We start from the raw sequence: 18,516 nt of genomic DNA, 5'->3' as shown, positions 1-18,516 counted from the left end.
GTCTGCGCAAGTGGCAAAACCCGGAAGTAATGTGCTCCGTTACCTCCGGGTCGCTGCAGAGCGCAACCCAAAAATACATCCTGAAGCTTATTTATCCTGAGGTATGACTGTATCTGATAAATCAAATGATGGAAGCGGAAGTAAATATGCTCACTCTCACTTAATTGTGGATTTTGAAGGTGGTTGGTGAATGTTGGGCTCTGCTGTGTAGCTGGACTGGATGAACCAGGAATTCTGCAAAGTTGGACACTTACAGTTCTTGCACTAGCAAGAAATGGGTGATGAGTGCAGGCAGTTCTGATTGAGAGTTGCTGTTCAAGCCAGGAACAATCTTTTGTTTCTCCTTCCCTTCCTTGGTCTTCCCAGGGTCCAGCCATAAAGCAGTTTATGGACATCTTCTCTCTCCCTGAAATGACCCTCCTGGCCGTAGTCAATGACTTCTTCATCACCAACGACATTGATTACGATCCCATCCATCTCTACAAAGACGTAACGGTGTGTTTCCCTCCACTTTCCTGCATATTCTGCTCTTGTTGCTGAGTGTTGAGATGTAGGCTTCTGTGTTGAGAATTGGCAGGAGGATTGTTGCTTGCTAGGTGTCCTTTTTTGGTGGTGGGGGGGGGAAGGACTCTGTGTTCTCTGTGGTTTACCCTGCAGGCGAATTGAGGAGGAGGATTTGAGTGCTCTCAAGGGCTCTGTTCAGTTCTTTCTTTTTTACTACTTTGTTGTGGGAGGGAGTGACGTATCTCGCCACAGCAGAACAGGCTGTCCTGAACCAAGGAGAGAATTGGGAGGGGCTGCCTGCTTAGCTGCCAGGGAGGCTTATCAAGGAGCCCAGCTGCCCCAAGGCACACGCCATGGGCCTCTTTCTCCTCCTCTGCTGGTGTAGTTGTATCTTTGGAAACTTGAGACATCTGGCTCTGCCTCTCAGACTCATGGCTTCTCTGGAGCCTGCCTGTCTCCTTGATCCAGGGCAAGAGGTCAGAACAGGCATTGTCATAAATAGCATTGCTCCATTGCTGCCTCAATGCACGTAGGCCCTTTGACTCTTCCAAGAGACCTCTACTGAGCATTCATTCCAATTTGTTTGCAGGAAGATTAGATGGCAAATGCTCATTAGCAAGCCAACCTTCTGATTTGTTTGTGGGGGGATTAGATGATGTTGTGTTACCCCACACTTCCCAGTGCATTTGTCCATCACTTTCCTTATCACAAGTAGTCTTGGGGGGGAAGCAGGTTTGCTACACAAGACCTCCTAATCAATGATAATTGCACAATTCTATTAGCCTCCCGGAATGTGAATTTGCCTGTATCTGATTGAATTCCACCTGAAAATAGGGACAGGCTTAGTGGGTTCTCATGCTTGTATTCTACAGTGGAGGGGGGGAGTATATGACCCCCTGCTAAATTTGCCCATTTGCCTTTTGATGAAGAAATGACCAGTCCATAATTGTAATGGTAGGTTTATTGTAGCTGTGAGAGACAGAATAACAACAGGAAAACCTCCAGAAACCCAGAAGACAAAAGTCAGAGATTGATGTGCATTATAATGAGTGAAAGAAGTATTTGATCCCCTATCAACCAGCCAAATGTCAGGCTACCTGGTATCTTCACTGTATGTAACGAGCTGAGATTAGAAGCACGTGCTGTAAGGGAGAGGTCTTACCTGTAATCCCAGACCTTTGTCTTCTGGGTTTCTGGGGGTTTTCCTGTTGTTATTCTGTCTCTCAAAGCTACAATAAACCTACCATTACAATTATGGATTGATCATTTCTTCTTGTCTGCACGCCTATCCAGATGAGCAATGGAAAGCACTGTCACATTATTTCCTGTCCACACTAGTGGCTAGTAGTTGATGGGATGTATTCACACTGTTTCTTATTGTCCCCTTCTCTCAGTACTTCCCCACCTTCCCTAAGTTCCAGAAACGTGAGGCCCATTGTGGGTATGCACACATGTATTCATTTTCCTATGCAGCCAAATTTTTTTTTGGATACAACTTTTCTGTTATGCCAGATTTGCATTAAAAAACAGATTTATTTATTTATTTATTTATTTTAAAAAGACCATTGAGGAGTGCTGTCAGGTAGGGGTGTGCAGCAAAATGTCACCACAAATGTAAAAAAAACACCCACCTGCAGAATGCATTTTAGAGTGCAAGCTGCCAATGGGATGTTGTCAGTGCCAAAAGTGTATACACATGGAGTGCTTAGAAGCCATTTTAAACCACTGTGTGCGCACCACTTTTTTGGAAAGTAGCTGGGAATTTCTCTGTGTTTGAAAGAGGAAGAAAGACAGAAACAGGCAAGGACCAAGCTAGTTGTAACTGTAGCAAGGTCTGCTGCATTTATTTAAACAGGTAAAAACACCCGTGGGATTTCTCAAATCAGATTTGGGCTGTGGTTCAAACAGAGAGGTTTTCCCCTTGTAAATGCATGCCTCCCCCGACACACTGAAGCCGCTATTTGCCCTGTGGAGGAAAACAAGCAAGTATCAGTGTCTCTGAACTTCCTCTACCCACATCCCTGTCAGGGAAAGCAGGGCCGAAAAGGAAAGGGTTAACCCTCTTCCTACAGTTCTGGAGTCCCAGTTGGATTCTTGTTAACCCCCCCCCCCCAAAAAAAAAAACTGGTGGCTACTATTTTTTTTTCTCTTTTTAAAGCAAGTGATCCAGATATGGATCTCTAAACTGGTTTGGCCATCGGAATATGTTGTAAAGCAATGGAGCAACAGAAGCAAGTGATTTGTGGGAGGCTGGGGCCCGTTTGCAAAAGTTTGCAGTGACTCCCCACCCAACTAGGTAACCTAGCTTGGGATAGAGGGGCAAGTGGGGTGATTCCGGCTCTTAACCCCCCACTTTAGCCCAGAAGCCAGCTTGGAAGGGGTGCAGAGCAAGGGAGCTGCATAGCCTTCCTTTCCAAAGTACCATCTCTCGAAAGCAACTTTCAGGGTGTTGGTGAAGCATTGGAAACGCAGGTCAGGGGGATCTAGACCAGTGGGCACATTGTTAAACTTGTTTGTGTATTTCTGGGGTGTTTTTTAAAAACTATTATTAAAAAAAGTTTTTTCAATAGGATGCCATCCGGGATGTCCATATTAAAGGCTTTATGTACAAGTGGATTATGCAGGATCTGGGTGAGTATCCATCTGCCAAGGGGCTGGAGGCAGGGCAACCACACAAGCAGAGGGCTGCAAGGGATGCAAATGGCCTTTCCAGACCTGCTGCCTTTCCCAAAGGAAGAGCGTCCACCCACTAGCTAAGCTGTAGAACAAAACACGCTGGTTAGCTAGCCTAGTGTGTCAGAAGTGACATGTTCCACAATGGGCTGTTTTTCTGCATGAAGTGATTTAGCAGAATTGCACAGAGGCTTAAGCAAGTGAACCGAGCAGTGGACTGCTTAAGGGAAGGCAAAACCAAAGATCAGGCCTGGCTGAAGTCTCTTCGTCTGTGCATTCTCTGTGCCTGGACCAAGCACATTCCACACCAAGAAAGCTAAATTCTGCAGTCACAGGAGAAGCCAGGAGACTGAAGCCCCACCCTTCGTCCCAGAAATCAGAGAGGGATTGGCCAGGTGCTTTCATGTGCTTTAAAAGGGGGGGTTGCGTTGTGCCACATTGTGTACTTTTTGTTCACTTGCACAGCGTAGGCATATACACAAAGCCCAGCCTAAGTCAGAAAACGAAAACAACAATCCTTCCAGCACTGCTCCTTCCCACCCAGTGAACCTCGTTTCAGTTTGTCTCTTGGTTCTGTCTGCATGCAGAAGTTTTTAATGCCCATCTTCCCTCTGCAGAGAAGTACATCCTGCGTGGGGATGAGACATACGCCGTGCTGCACCGCCTGGCCAAGTGTGGCAAGAAACTCTTCCTCATCACCAACAGCCCTTTCAGCTTTGTGTGAGTCTGAACATGGCAAGGCTGCAAGCTAGAAGTAGGCTGGGCATTAGCATTGTCCTGGTCCAAAACTGTTGATCTACAATAGACTTCATTTAAACTCTGCTTAAATTCTGATATTGAGCCCATCTGTTGGAATCTCTAGGGCTCTCCTGCACCAGCTGCTCCTGCACTTTCATAGAATTGTAGAGTTGGAAGGGAGCCTGAGGGTCATCGAGTCCATCCCACTGCAGTGTAGGAATCGTAACTCAAGCATCCATGACAGGTGGCCATCCGACTTCTGCTTAAACACTTCCAACGAAGGAGAGTCTATCAAACAGCTCTTGCCATCAGAAAGTTCTTGTTTGGTCAGAATCTCCTTTCTTGTAACTTGAAGCCATTGGTTTGGGTCCTGCCCTCTGCAGCAGGAGAAACTAAGCTGGCTCCATCTTCCATGTGCTGGCCCTTGAGATAGTCGAAGATTTTTTTAGGTTTGACTTACACTACCAGCCCTTTTAGGCGGCTCAGGCAGACAGCTTACACTAATTTGACAGTCTCATGGTAGATAGGAGAATAAAGGAGGAAGATGAACAGGGAGCACTACTGTGGGCTGTGAGAAAGGAGTGAATTATAGCCGCTCTGAGCCTGGCTTTGGCCGGGGAGGGCGGAATACAAATAAATTATTATTATTATTATTATTATTATTATTATTATTATTATTATTATTAGCTCCTGCCCTCTGCCGATTCTTCTGCTGGAATATCTTCTGCCCTTCTCAGGCTTCCTTGGTCTGTGTTGCAAGAGCCCATAGAAGCTCCCCCTGCTGTCTGCTACTGGTGACATTCCCTCTCCTATTCCTAATGTGCCTTTTTCCTCCTTTCCAGCAATAAAGGGATGCGGTACATGGTTGGTAAAGACTGGCGGGACTTCTTTGACGTGGTCATAGTCCAGGCAGACAAGCCTCATTTCTTCAATGATTGTGTCAAGTAAGTGTGGCCCACTCTAAAGCTCCTGCTGTGGGTTCCAGATCCTGTATGCCACATTGAGGGATGAGTTCTAGTGCATCCACCTTGGGCGGTTGGGGGGCAGAGCGCACAGCCTGAAGTCTGGGAAGCAGTGCTTGCCCTCGCACACATGCACTGTCTTATAGATTACACCAGTCAGTATAGAGACTTAAGAACCTGGTAGGTTGCCTCTGGCCACTTTGCAGAGAGCCAAATATTCTGTTTGCTTTCTGTTGCTGGAGGTGGGGGCATTCTGTGTAAATTTGAAATCCTGCTATCTGCCCAACTGCATCATTTCCCTCCTTTCTTTATTTTTAAAAAAGTGACTTAATACTGACTTGATTGCCCTAAATATTCCTCTGCTTGCTTTTCTGTGAGACAGAAAAAATAAGTGTGTGGGGTGGGGAAGGCTACACACTTACACTGGCTTGGGACAGAAATGCTTGTCTGCTTTTATGAAGATAGGGGTGCTTTGTAAATTATACATGACTTCTGAATATTCTGTTTTCACTTCCTGTCATTCTTCCCATTCTTTCCTATATCTTGTATACTTTCTTCCCCTTCCCTTTTTGTGTCTTACTGACATTTAAACCACATGGAATGGTTTTATTACAATCAAGAGGTACATATATTTTTGTTAAATAAATAAAAGAATGAAAGTCTTTAAGGAGGTGCATCTTAAATTGCACTTTTTATAATATTGCCAAAATGCAATGCAAAGTCACGGCTCCTGGTTTTCCTTGGCTCCAAGAGCCACTTCACACAAGAATTTGCAGAAAACATCTCCACAATCTTATGTGTAGGTTCCCCACAGAAACAGTGTGAGAGTGGGCAAGTGAGGAGGATTTTGTGGGTTTGGAGGCCAGATGCTGGGTCCCAGGAGCTCATGCTGTCCTTTTGCTCCCAGCTCTGGGAGAGCAGAGGGTCTTGTTGGCACCCCCCACCCACCCACCACTTGCTTCTCTCCTCAGACCTTTCCGACGACTGGATGCTAATGGGGATCTGCAGTGGGACAAAATAACTAAGCTGGAGAAGGGGCAGGTATATAAGCAGGTGAGGAAATGGATTGTGGACGATAAAAATGTCATGGTAGTGGGATTGTCTGTCTTCTGGAAAAATGGAATTAATATACCAGATCTTTCCATGCTTGTAACTTGGGCATGTCAGTCCTTCAGCATATCATCTTCTGTACTTACACACACACACACACACACACACACACACACACACACACACACACACTTTTCTCCACTTGGTTATTCTTGAGGCAGCTTTGGATGGATGTCAAATCAGATACCTAAGGGATGGGGGAAGTAATCTCCTCTCTTGCAGGTCTAATCCAGTTCCACCGTATGACAGGAGCCTGTGTGGCCCTTCAGATGTTATTGAACCACAACTCCCATCAACCTCAGCCGGTATGTCCACTGATCAAAGATGATGGGAATTGTAGTCTAGCAGCATCTGGAGGATCACAGGTTGCCTATCCCTGCCCTACAGTTTCAAGTAGGGTGTGAGGAAGAAGTCGGGAATGGTGTTGAGCTGGCCAACAGGGCCACTTTTAACAGCCACCCTTTGCTAAGTTGTGTGCGCTCTCTCTCTCTCTCTCTGGTGGTGAGGACATGGCCTAGTCTGGGCTCACCCTCGCCATGGCGCAGTGGGCAAGCAAGGGAGAGGAGAAAAGCCCACTGAGGGCTTCTTGCCCAGTGCTTTCTGTTTCTGGAGGTTGGCACCAGGCTGCCTTCTCCATACCAGCAAGTAATTCCATATCTTTTGTCAATTCTAGGTGAAAATTCAGCCTCTTATGTTTAACCTCATTCTATATTAATGTAAAAATTGTGTAGCCATTTTGTTCCTGTATTTATAGAACTCCTTTAACTGACATCACCTGTCTGGTGATTTTAATGCACCCTTTCTCATTCCACTGTCAAAAAATAAAATATAGGGGAACCTCGTTGACTTCCTCCAGCTTACAGGCTGGCGTGGATCCAAAGTTCTCTACTTCGGAGATCATCTCTACAGTGACCTGGCGGTGAGATCTTTGGGCCTTTTTCTCTGGGGCAGGAACGGAGTGTGGCCTGTGGGAGCTGTGACCTGACTGAGTTGAAGGGAGGGGAGAGTGGGTGAAGTTGCTTTGGGCTTGCCTGTGCCTTCCTTCTTCCACTGTACCCGTCTCCCCACAGGACCTGATGCTGCGCCATGGCTGGCGAACAGGGGCCATAGTTCCCGAACTGGAAACAGAGACCAAAATGGTGAACACAGAACAGTACTCACAAGCACTCACCTGGCTGCAGGCCTTGACCGGCTTGCTGGAGCGCATGCAGGTAGAGGAGAGTCCACTTGGTGGCTGAGAATGGAATGGGGAAAGGGTACAGAGCACTTCATGGAGGGTTGCTCTTGAGAGATGGCAAAGGATGCTAAAATAGTAGAGCAATAATCCTAAAATCCTAGAATTGTAGAGTTGGACGGGACCCTGAGGGTCATATGGTCCAACGCCCTGCAATGCAGGAATCTCAACTAAAGCACACTTGGCAGATGGCCACCCAACCTCTGCTTGAAAACCCCCAAGGAAGGAGAGTCCACCACCTTCTGAGAGAGTCCCTTCCACTGCCAAACAGCTCTTCCTGTCAGAAAGTTTTTCCTGATGTTTAGTCGGAATCTCCTGTCATGTAACTTGAAGCCATTGCTTATAGAATCAATCCATTGGTTATAGAATCAATAAGGTGCCCTAAAGACCAGTTAACATAGAAGAAATGAAGTTTCTAGCTAGCTTATGGGCTGTGGACATTAATCAGTAGGTAAAAAGGTGGATTTCTTCTGCAGAAGTTGGTTTAGTGAGTTTTAAGGCAGGATGGAATCATCAAATGCATTTCTAACCACTTGGTTTGTTTCTCCCAAAGATGTTCAAGGACCCAGAAGCTCAGACGGTGTTGCAGGACTGGATGAAGGAGCGACAAGAGCTCAGGTAGTATTTTATCTCTGCCTTCCCATGCGCTTCAGTGTGCCAGGTCCAGGGTTACAAATAGCCACATGCCTGAGTGTCTGTGGCAAATCAGAGTTTTATCCAGGCCAACTAGCCAAGGATGTTTCGGGGAGCTGGGGGCGAGGCTGTACATGTGGTGCTTTGCTTTTTCAGTCTGTAGTATTAATGTCAACTTGCAGGGTCATATCTTCTTTGCATGCTTGAATAGATGAGATGAGATTTACAATTTATACCCTGTTTTTCTGTTAAAATAATACTCAAAGTAGGTTACGATGTGTCAGGGAACTGACATCGGAGCGAGAGGCGAAGGGGAGGCTCCCAGATGATGCTGGCGAAGGACCCAGCAGCAGGGGGAGAAACAGCTCAGTAGAGGGGGAAGCCAATCAGCGCAACACCGGGGATAAAGGGAGGCAGACGGGGGAAGTGGAGAGAGGGCTCCAGGACTCTTCACTGGACATCAGTGAGGAGAGCCCAGGTCCTCCGCTACCCACGCCTTCCCTGCGCAGAAGACTCCCGCGCAGTGAGAGGAGGAGGAGACTGGGTGTCAAACAACTTTTATGTTGGAAGAGGTTCAAGAAACGCCCACTGACGGATTCTGCCAGTGACTGAGGCAGCCACCATGAGAAGGGGCTGTGCAGTCAGAAAGTTTTAACAAGGCAAATTAGCCGAGAAAGGCACCAGTTTCCGCACGAGTAACTCATACCTATTACACGATGCAAAACCAAAATACAATGTACAACAACAAAATATGGAATACAAGGCTGATCTACTTGTAGTTGCTTTTCCTTCTGAATTCTAGCTCCTCATCAGGTTATTCTGTCCCACAGAAAATTCCATACTCATCTGGATCTCCCCTCTGTTGTCCTAGATTCATGACTTCCACACCCCTTTAGCCTCATTATACTTCTACACAAGGGGTTGAATCTGGACTGAGGTAGCTGAACTTGGGTCCCATTGACTTCAGCAGATCAGCTTCATGACTTAAGTTCAGTATCATTGATTTCATTGAGAACTAGGTTTCCCTGTTGAAACAAAGCCCAGGTAACCACTGTATTTGCATTTCTTCTTCACCCCATGCTCTATTTTTAGATTTGTAAACACTTTGGAGTGGAGAGCTGCCTCTACAAACTAATGGTGGAGCTACATAAATAAGAATTTTCCCTCTCTGAAGGTGTGCCCATTTGGAAGAAAGGCAAATAATATTGTGTCTGTAGGTAGCGATTGGTAGGAAAAAGTTAAAGAAGCCCCTCCAGCTAAACAGATTAAGAATGGGAATCTGTGCTCCTGCTGCCTCCTGAATTCTAACTTTCTGCAGTTACTATTGGCCTGTGGCAGCTGCTTTATGCTTTGTCTTATTTTTTGAAACCCTTAAATCTCCCTGCCTACTTACAGCTGACTCCAGGTTTGAGAAGACCCTGTCCAGGTGCCCTCTGGTAGGCTGTCTTCTCCATCATCAGTTGCCTTCCTCCCTTGGGCTTAACTGGCAGTGGGCAGCAGCAGCAGCACTCTCAAGCATTGCCAGGTGACTGGCTCTAGCCTGTTTTTAATTTACTACAATGGCCCAGATTATGAGCATCATGAGCAATTCAAATGGCAGCTGGACCCAGCTTTTTGGTGGCACTTGGAGCATCAGGCCTGAATTGGTGGAGTTTCTTAAAGGGAGCCCCAGCAGCTGCCAGGTGTTGACTCTGCCTAGTCTGCCTGTAGCAAGTGGGCAGCTGTGCAGTCACTGCCATGCAGAAAATGGCTAGTTTCTCAGTGTGGGTTGAAAGTGTACTAACGTTCCCAAGCACAATTCAAAGTGTTGGTGCTGACCTTTAAAGTCCTAAACGGCCAGCCCTGTATATCTGAAGGAGCATCTCTACCGCCAAGAGCACCCAGCTCCAGCTCTGAGGGCCTTCTGGCGGTTCTCTTATTGCAAGAAGTGAGGTTACAGGGAACCAGGCAGAAGGGCTTCCTGGCAGTGGTGCCCACCCTGTGGAATACCCTTCCATCGGATGTCTAGGAGATAAATATTTATCTGATTGATAGAAGTCATCTGAAGGCAGCCCTGTACAGTGGTACCTTGGGTTACATACGCTTCAGGTTACATACGCTTCAGGTTACAGACTCCCCTAACCCAGAAATATTACCTCGGGTTAAGAACTTTGCTTCAGGATGAGAACAGAAATTGTGCTCCGGCGGCACAGTGGCAGCAGGAAGCCCCATTAGCTAAAGTGGTCTTCAGGTTAAGAACAGACCTCCAGAACGAATTAAGTACTTAACCTGAGGTACCACTGTATGGGAAAGTTTTGATGTTTGATGTTTTACTGTGGTTTTATAATTTGTAGGAAGCCACCCTGAGTGGCTGGGGCAACCCAAGTCAGATGGACCAAATAAATAATAATAATAATAATAATAATAATAATAATAATAATAATAATAATAATAATAATACAATCCATTTATTGTGGGTATGGATCCTACATGCACAGCAGTTTCAAGAGGATTTCCAGTGACCTCTGAACACTCCAGTGGTGGTTTTCAGCTGACTGTTGGCGAGAGAAGTTGAACTGAGCTGAATTTAGCATTTAATTAAATAGACGTAATAGCTGTTTATGAGAATGTGGCATGGAGACTTTCCCCAGTACGGTTCGGTCTCTGTGAGGTGGTCCCCTCCTTTGCAAGGTCTTCTTTCAGAAAACCGTAGGTTGCCTAAGGAGAGCCAGAGTAAACACAACAGCATTCCATGGGAGAACTAGAGGGAGCTGCGTGCGCGCTCTTTCAGAGGGAGTGTAATCCCGTCAAGAGCAGGCAATCTCCCACCCATCTGGTCTGGGGATCTGAGCAGTGGCGTAGTGTGGGTTGTCAGCACCCGGGGCAAGGCAAGTAATTTGCGCCCCCTAACCCGTGGATTTGCGCCCCCTAACCCCCAGATGTTGCGCCCAGTGCGGCCGGGCCCCCCTGCACCCCCCACGCTATGCCACTGGATCTGAGTGCTTTAAAAAGAAATCATTTGAAAACAATCAAGTATTCTTGCTAATTTCAAGGTTGCCAGGGACAATGTGTACTAGCCATAAAATACCAGGGTGGATAGGAATCTTTCTAAATTCCCCCTGAGTGAGGGAAACCAGTTGCATCTCACCAGAGAGGGCATTTCATAAACAGGGAACAGCTGTCAAGAAGGTCCTTTTGCAAGTTAGCATAGCTAACAAGTTAGACAGGAGTATCACTAACAGGGCCTCCCATGACTAGTAACCCTGGATAGTCTTCCTCTGTGAATTTGTCTTTTAAAGACACCTAAGTTGACAGCCACAACCACATCTTGTATCAAATTCCAGAACTATTTGGACTAAAATATTAGTGCTTCTTTTTGTCTTTCCTGAATCTCCCAACATTCCATTTCTTTCATTTTATTTTTTTTATAATATTTTATTAGGTTTTGACAATAAAAAGGTTTAGAAAAATAGAAAAAACGAAAAAGATACAAAGTTACAAAATACAAAAATACAGACATTAAACACAAAAAAAGAAAGGGAAAAAACACATATAATGAAAAGACAAAAATTCCCTCTTTCTTAATTTCTCCTCTTTAGTTAACTTATTTTCCTGACTTCCTCACGTCTCCCATTTTTGTATCCCTTTTAATGGTTGGTTCAGCAAATTCATGTCCTATTAGTCTATCTATTATTAGTCCAATCTTACATTTTACCTCGTTGCTAGAACCCCTGCAATTCATTTCAACGTCCTCAACATTCAAAAATTTTACAATATTTCTGCAAATAAGTTTTAAATTTCCTCCAATCTTCTTCCACCGACTCTTCTCCCTGGTCTCGGATTCTGCCAGTCATTTCCGCCATCTCCATATAGTCTATTAGGTGCATCTGCCAATCTTCCAAGGTGGGTAGGTCTTGTGTCTTCCAATGCTTTGCAATGAGAATTCTTGCTGCTGCTGTAGCATACATAAAGAAAGTTCTGTCCTTTTTTAACACTGATTGCCAAGGAGGAAGGCCTCTGGTTTCTTCGGGAAAGTATATTTAAATACCTTTTTCAATTCATTATATATCATTTCCCAGAAAGCCTTGATCCTTGGGCACGTCCACCAAAGGTGAAAAAATGTACCTTCAATTTCTTTACATTTCCAACATTTGTTATCGGGCAAGTGGTATATTTTTGCAAGCTTGACTGGGGTCATGTACCACCTGTACATCATTTTCATAATATTCTCTCTTAGGGCATTACATGCTGTGAATTTAATCCCGGTGGTCCACAACTTCTCCCAGTCAGCAAACATAATATTATGTCCTATATCTTGTGCCCATTTTATCATTGTAGATTTTACCGTTTCTTCCTCAGTATTCCATTTCAACAGCAGATTATACATTTTTTAAAGTATCTTAGCATTGGGTTCTAACAGTTCTGTTTCTAACTTTGATTTTTCCACCTGAAAACCAATTTTTTTATCCAAGTTATAAACCTCTCTTATTTGAAAATAATGCAACCAGTCTCAGCTCCACGAAGGTACCCTTGCCAGAGTGAGACTTACTCCTGCGGGCGACCTCACAAATTCGATACCAATAAACAAGGGAGTGCGCCAAGGATGTATATTGGCTCCCTGCCTATTCAACCTTTTCATCAGCGACATGCGAGCACCCCTAGTTAACTCATCTCCAAGTACACACGCGCCTAGACTAGCGGATTACCGCTGCCCACTCCTTTTATATGCGGATGACGCGGTAATTCTATCTTATACACGTGTTGGACTAACCAGAGCTCTGAAGATCTTTGCCACGTATTGCCAACTCAACCAATTAACCATCAACCATGCTAAGTCCAAGATTCTGATTTTCTCCAGAAGCCGGAGATTATACAAATGGAAGCTTGGTGGAGCAAAAATAGAGCAAGTCCTAAAATTTCCATATCTAGGAGTTATTTTTCAATACAACTTGGGATGGAAAGCTCAAATTCAACACCTACTTAACAAGGCCAAAACCCTGTCATATGCGCTCCTCCGATTTTTCTTTTCGGACGGAGCTCTGCATGTTCCCTCGGCCCTAAAGGTGTTCAAGGCAAAAGTGGTTGCAGTGCTTGCTTATGCTGCCCCGCTCTGGGCCGTGATGACAGACCTTGCTCCCCTTGAGACTCTGCAAAGCCAATTCCTACGTCGGCTCCTAATGCTCCCCCTGTGCGTAAGCAACGCAGCCATGCGACTAGAATTGAAGATCGCATCCTTAGAAACTTGCCTGTGGAAGCAAGTCTTCAATTACTGGTTATCATTGTGGCATAGATTACCAAACCATTACCTTGTCCAATGCTTATGGCGAGATGAATTCTCCAGCCTTTGGACTAGTAAAATTCATGCCAAACTCCTGAGCTATGGAATCTCTCCCTCAGATTCCCTAAAACTAGACCAAATCACTGCTCAAAGACTGATCCGTCAAAGACTGGATGACATCGACTTACAGCAAAATTATATGCTGGGGGGAGGTGTTTGTTCGCCCCAGAACATTGGTATCACTTTAACTTATTGCGTTCCATCATACCTCTCCTCCCTTTCGACTGTTGCCCATAGACTGGCCTTCACCAAAGCGAGGTTCAACGTTTTCCCCTCCAATGTCCTGAGACATAGATTCTCAAAGGGCCAAGACCCCGCCACGTGCGAATGTGATAAGGTGACGCCGGAGTCGCTTCAGCACATTATGTTCACTTGCCCCTTGTTCAATGTGCCACGGGCAAATTTGTTGGGATCAATCATACAGAAACTAGAGGGTACCCCACCAAAATTCCACCTTGCCCAAATCTTGCAGGATAAGGATTCCCACACGACCCTGAAAGTGGCTAGGTTCCTGGTCGCTGTCCTCTCCCAAAAGCGACGCCAAGGAGCGCTACAAGCTAATTAAGGCGTAGCATGTCTTTCCATCTTATAGTATTTTATTGTTATAGTGGTGTTTTAGCGACTGTTTCCCCCCCCCCCCACGGCACAAGCTGTCACTTATGTGTTGTTTTTACCTGTATGGGCCTACGGCCGCAATAAATATTATCTATCTATCTCGCACCTTCTCTTTAAGTTTGTCATAACTCTGCAATTTCAAATTGTCACCTTCCTGTTCTAAAATTTCCCAATATTTTGGCCATTTAGCCTCCATGTTGAGTTTTTTCAAAGCTTTTGCTTCCATAGGTGATAGCCACCTTGGGGTTTTACTCTCCAACATTCCATTTCTTTCAGTGACCCTGGATAGACAGGGGAACATTTTTCTCTCTGTTTTCTCCTTCTAATGCATAATTTAATAAATTGCAGCATATCTTTTCTCTTACTTTCTTTTTTTCCCTAAACTAAAAAGCCACAAACGTTGTAACCATTTCATGTAGGAGAGTTGAGTTTGTTTCCTCTTTTCTGTACCTTTCACAGCTCTGCACTCCCCTTCCTCTGAGGTGCAGCAAGCAGAACTCTTTGCAGTATTCCAAGTGCAGCCACTCCAGACATCTGTAGAAAGTCCTCCCGGTGGCAGTCTCATTTGTGATGTCTCTTGTTTTGATCCCTAGCACAAAATTCACTTTTTACACCGCTGCTGCACACTAGGTTGACATTTTTATTGAGCTGTCTGCCATCGCTCCAAGAACTCTTTCTTGGTCATATCACAAATGTCTGTGTTGCCGCAGTATGCATTCCTTTACACTTGCTCACTTTTTGAGCTCTTCACAGTCCCTTCATTCCCCCCTCCCAGTGCTAATGGTCATGTTGTGCAGCCTGAACAAGCTTTCCTTCTGGGTAAATACTCTTTCTGTGAAAATTCCATGAAAGAATTCACAAATTGAGGCTTTTGCTGCTACTGGGTTCTGTCTCATCTGGTGGGCTTGGATTTCATTTCTATAGAAAACAATGGTCTGGGCTGTGCAACTGGATAGCTCTCTGATGGCTCCCCTACTTGCATCTATGGATGCCATGAGCTGCTATTAATTGCCCTAACCCAGGATCTTCAAACTAAGGCCCGCAGGCCGGATCAGGCCCACCAGGGTCCTAAATCCAGCCCTCCCTGCTGCTGCTGACTCTCTGGCTTCTGGCTAGCCACCACTACCGCTGCCGCCACTACCAATTTCCCATCCATCCTTCCATGGCTCCTTCAAACTACCATTCCTGTTACATATTCTATTTTTCTTAATCCATTAAACATTCTAATTTCTCTCCTTACAAATTTTAACTGCTGGGCTTATTCCAGACCGGCTAAGGTTCTAACATTTTTACAGTGAAATTTTAAATATTCTACAAATGGTTTCCATTCCTCTCTAAAACATTTCTCTTCTTGCTCTCTAATTTTGTTGGTTAAACTTGCTAATTCTGCATATTCCATTAATTTTGCCTGCCATTCCTCCTTTGTAGGTACTAACTCCTCTCTCCATCTTTGTGCATATAAAATTCTCACCACCTAAACAGACTAACTTGTTTACTTGGAACCTTGGATCTCACTATACCTAAAAGAAAGGCCTCAGCTCTCTTTGGAAAGGTCTTCCAAAATATTTTTTTCATTATATATCATTTCCCAATATTCTTTGGCTCCAGCACATATGATTGAAAGTCCCATCCATAACTTTACACTTCTAACATTTACCCAACTCTGACTTATACATTTTTGCTAATCTGTTTGGTGTCAAGTACCATCTATAAATCATTTTCAAATAGTTTTTCTTAAGAGCGTAGCAGGTTGTAAATTTCAGTCCTGTTTTCCACAGCTTTTCACACAAATCTAACTATATTATGGCCTACATCTCCTGCCCAACTAATCATTGCCGTCAAATGTTTCATTCACTTGACAGTATTGCAACCTGTCTGTCACTTGTTGCCGACTCCTTCCATCTTCTTCAGGCTTACACTAGTATCTGTAAGGTCCAGTAATTCTCTATACGTTGGCCATCTTTTTTCCATATTAAGTTTTTCACTGCAATTGTTTTGATGGGTCAAAGCCACAAATGTGTTTTCCTTTCTAGCAGGTTTTTATATTTTCCCCAGACTCCATAGATATTTCTCCTAATTCCATGATTCATAAAATTCTTACGTATTCTTGCTTTGCCATACCATAGACATGCATGCCAACCAAATTTAACACCACGCCCCTCCAAATTGAGCAGTTGAGTGTTCTTCAACTTTATCCATTCTTTTAACCAACACAAGCATGCTGCTTTGTAATATAAATGCAGATCTGGCAAAGGGAAGCCTCATTTTTCCCTAGTATCAATCAATATCTTATATTTAATTCTTGGTTTCTTCCCCTCAGTGGCGTAGCGTGGGGGGTGCCAGGGGTGCCGGCCGCACCGGGCGCAACATTTGGGGGGGCGCGAGTCCAGAGGGAAGGGACAAGTTCCTTCCTCTGCCGGGCTCCCCGCTGCCACCACCAGCCTTGCGCCCTAGCGCGCGCGCGCCCCCCGCCGCCGCTGCGGCTGCGCTCCACTCACTGCTCGCAGGAGGAGCAGCCGCTGCAGCAGCGCCGGCGCCGCCACCGACGCCTGGCCGGGCACGGGCAGCCTCCGCACCCCGCCGCCGCCATCCCCTCAGCGCAGCCACAGGCGACGGCTGCTTCTGCCGACTGGGAGGGAGGAGAGCTCCGAGGAGCCTCGCCGCGCCCTGCGCTCCCCAAAACCCTCCGAGAGGAAGCCGACGGGCGGGCGAGGACGGCTCTCAGCGCAAGGGGGGGGGGCGAGGACGGAGCACGGCTGGAAGCCCCCGGACCCGGCCGGGAGGAGGAGAGGCGCTCGCCAAGCCCGGATCTGGAGCTCTACCTACAGCCCAAGGAGAGGAGGGGGCGGGGAGGCGCCCGAGGGGAGGGGGCTTCGGCTGCGTTGGCCCGCGGGGGCTCCGCAAATAATAAATTTAATAAATTCCTGCTGAGCCTTTGGGGGGGGTCCTTGGCTCCTTCGCTCGCCCCCCAGCCCCAGTGGCGTAGCATGGGGGGGTGCAGGGGGGCCGGGCGCAACATCTGGGGGCGCTCGCTCGCACACGAGTGCTAAAATCCATGGGTTAGGGGGCGCAAATTACTTGCCTTGCCCCGGGTGCTGACAACCCACGCTACGCCACTGCTTCCCCTGCCAGATAAATCTAAAAATATCCTTCTGCCAAGAAATATCCTTCTTTAAAACAGCTTAGGTTATTAATTATTGGGGCAATTTGAAATAAAAATAACTTTTTCAATAGCACATTCATTTTTATGACCGAAATTCTACCCAACAGAAAGCTGCGATTCTTGGAGAGGTGCATTCTTCAGCTAGCACTGCATGCTGCAGTTGCCATGAAATCACATTGCCCTGTTGCAACTTGCTAGGTCACCCAGCTAGGTACAGAACCTAGGAAGCCAAAGATTTAATTTTGTATGCTGTTGTCTAATAACTCTTTCTCTTCTCTGTGTCCCCTCAAACTTGCTGCAGGGCACTCACCAAAAACCTCTTCAATCCTCAGTTTGGCAGCATCTTTCGCACCTGCCACAACCCCACCTATTTCTCACGCCGCCTGTGCCGCTTCTCGGACGTCTACATGGCCTCGCTCAGCTGCTTGCTCAACTATGACCTCAACTACACCTTTTACCCAAGACGCACTCCCCTGCAGCACGAGGCTCCCCTCTGGATGGATCAGCTGTGCACTGGCTGCATGAAGACTCCCTTTTTGGAAGAGATGGCTCATATCCGCTAGGGACCTGCGCAGGCTCACGACTCTGCCCCAGACCCACAAGTGCAGCAGTGAGGGCTGACTTCTTGAATTAAGAGTCCCTGCGGGGTATTCGTCCAAATTTACAAAGCAAGAGTGCTTCCTAGGAATGTCTGAATTGTTAAGGCCTAATTCATCTTTGCCAAGTGGTCTTCAGTATCCAGTCTTGCTTGCAGGCATCAGAAGTGCCTTGCTGGCTCAGACCAAGGTCCAACTAGTCCAGAATTCTTTTCAGGATTCCCAGTAGCTAAGCAGGTTCTTGGGCCTATCTCAAATTGGCCAGGAGCCCAGCAGCAGAGTTTTGGTTGGCCTTCTTCCTGCAGGTGCTCTAGGAAGCTGGGAAGCCTGTCAATTGCTTGTCCGCTGGTGGAGCACCTTGGAATGGTCTTGCCGTCCTCTCTGCCTTGTTCTGGGGTGGATGCATTTCACAGGCAAACTCACTCAGCAGCTGCGTGGGGGTGGGGGTGAAATGCTATTTTTGCTCCAACTCACAAAACTACTCAGCCCCCACCCCTTGCAGGGGTCTTCTGAAGTGCTTGAAGTTTACCTTTTCCCCACTGTTGGGTTTTTGTGAGGGTGATTTTTGCTTGCAACCATGGAACGTCTGGGGTACTGTGGGGAGGGGCTGGGAGGGAAATATCCTGTCTCTTGGTGGGGGGACAGGAGGTGCTAAAGGGAGGGTAGGTGTTTGTAGCTCATAAGTCAAATTTTGTACCTTTAATAAAGTTCAGTGTGAAACCTGTTCCTGGTACGTTTATTTGCCAGAAAAGGGGGTAGAGGATCAGAGGTGGGGTGGGGCACGTGCTTTGGCTCCCAGACGTTCCCTCTCCTACTTTGTCCTAACATATTTCATCTTTTCTGAACCATTTGCCTGTGATGAGGAGTGGTTTTGGGGTGGATGTATATTCCTCACTTTAAAAAAAATCCTTTTCAAAGTAATCTTCCTTTCTCTTCCTATGTAAATTAAGTAAAGTGTACATTAAGATTTC

At 46.1% G+C, this 18,516-nt stretch overlaps 1 protein-coding gene across 2 annotated transcripts in view; it reads left to right on the top strand.

Moving 5' to 3' along the window:
• The window catches only part of LOC308577265 (5'-nucleotidase domain-containing protein 2-like), a 28,911-nt gene extending 10,395 nt beyond the window's left edge, over window positions 1-18,516 (top strand). The window contains exons 6-15 of one of the 2 annotated variants that reach the window (XR_014003550.1): window positions 367-495; window positions 3,075-3,135; window positions 3,795-3,897; window positions 4,758-4,859; window positions 5,849-5,930; window positions 6,820-6,906; window positions 7,058-7,198; window positions 7,775-7,839; window positions 8,726-8,898; window positions 17,251-17,386. Coding sequence is in view for 1 of the 2 variants with exons in the window: in XM_081177308.1 (XP_081033434.1) it covers window positions 367-495; window positions 3,075-3,135; window positions 3,795-3,897; window positions 4,758-4,859; window positions 5,849-5,930; window positions 6,820-6,906; window positions 7,058-7,198; window positions 7,775-7,839; window positions 17,251-17,512 (1,032 nt within the window). In the remaining variant the exon portion in view is untranslated. Of the gene's footprint in view, window positions 1-366; window positions 496-3,074; window positions 3,136-3,794; window positions 3,898-4,757; window positions 4,860-5,848; window positions 5,931-6,819; window positions 6,907-7,057; window positions 7,199-7,774; window positions 7,840-8,725; window positions 8,899-17,250 lie in introns of both variants that reach the window. The other variant, XM_081177308.1, reaches the window with a different exon arrangement.

Source organism: Podarcis bocagei (genome assembly GCF_964188305.1).
Source record: "Podarcis bocagei genome assembly, chromosome: 17".
In the NCBI taxonomy this organism is placed as follows: domain Eukaryota; kingdom Metazoa; phylum Chordata; class Lepidosauria; order Squamata; family Lacertidae; genus Podarcis; species Podarcis bocagei.
The sequence above is the reverse complement of the archived record's forward strand: the minus strand, read 5'-3'. Positions and strand labels throughout refer to the sequence as shown.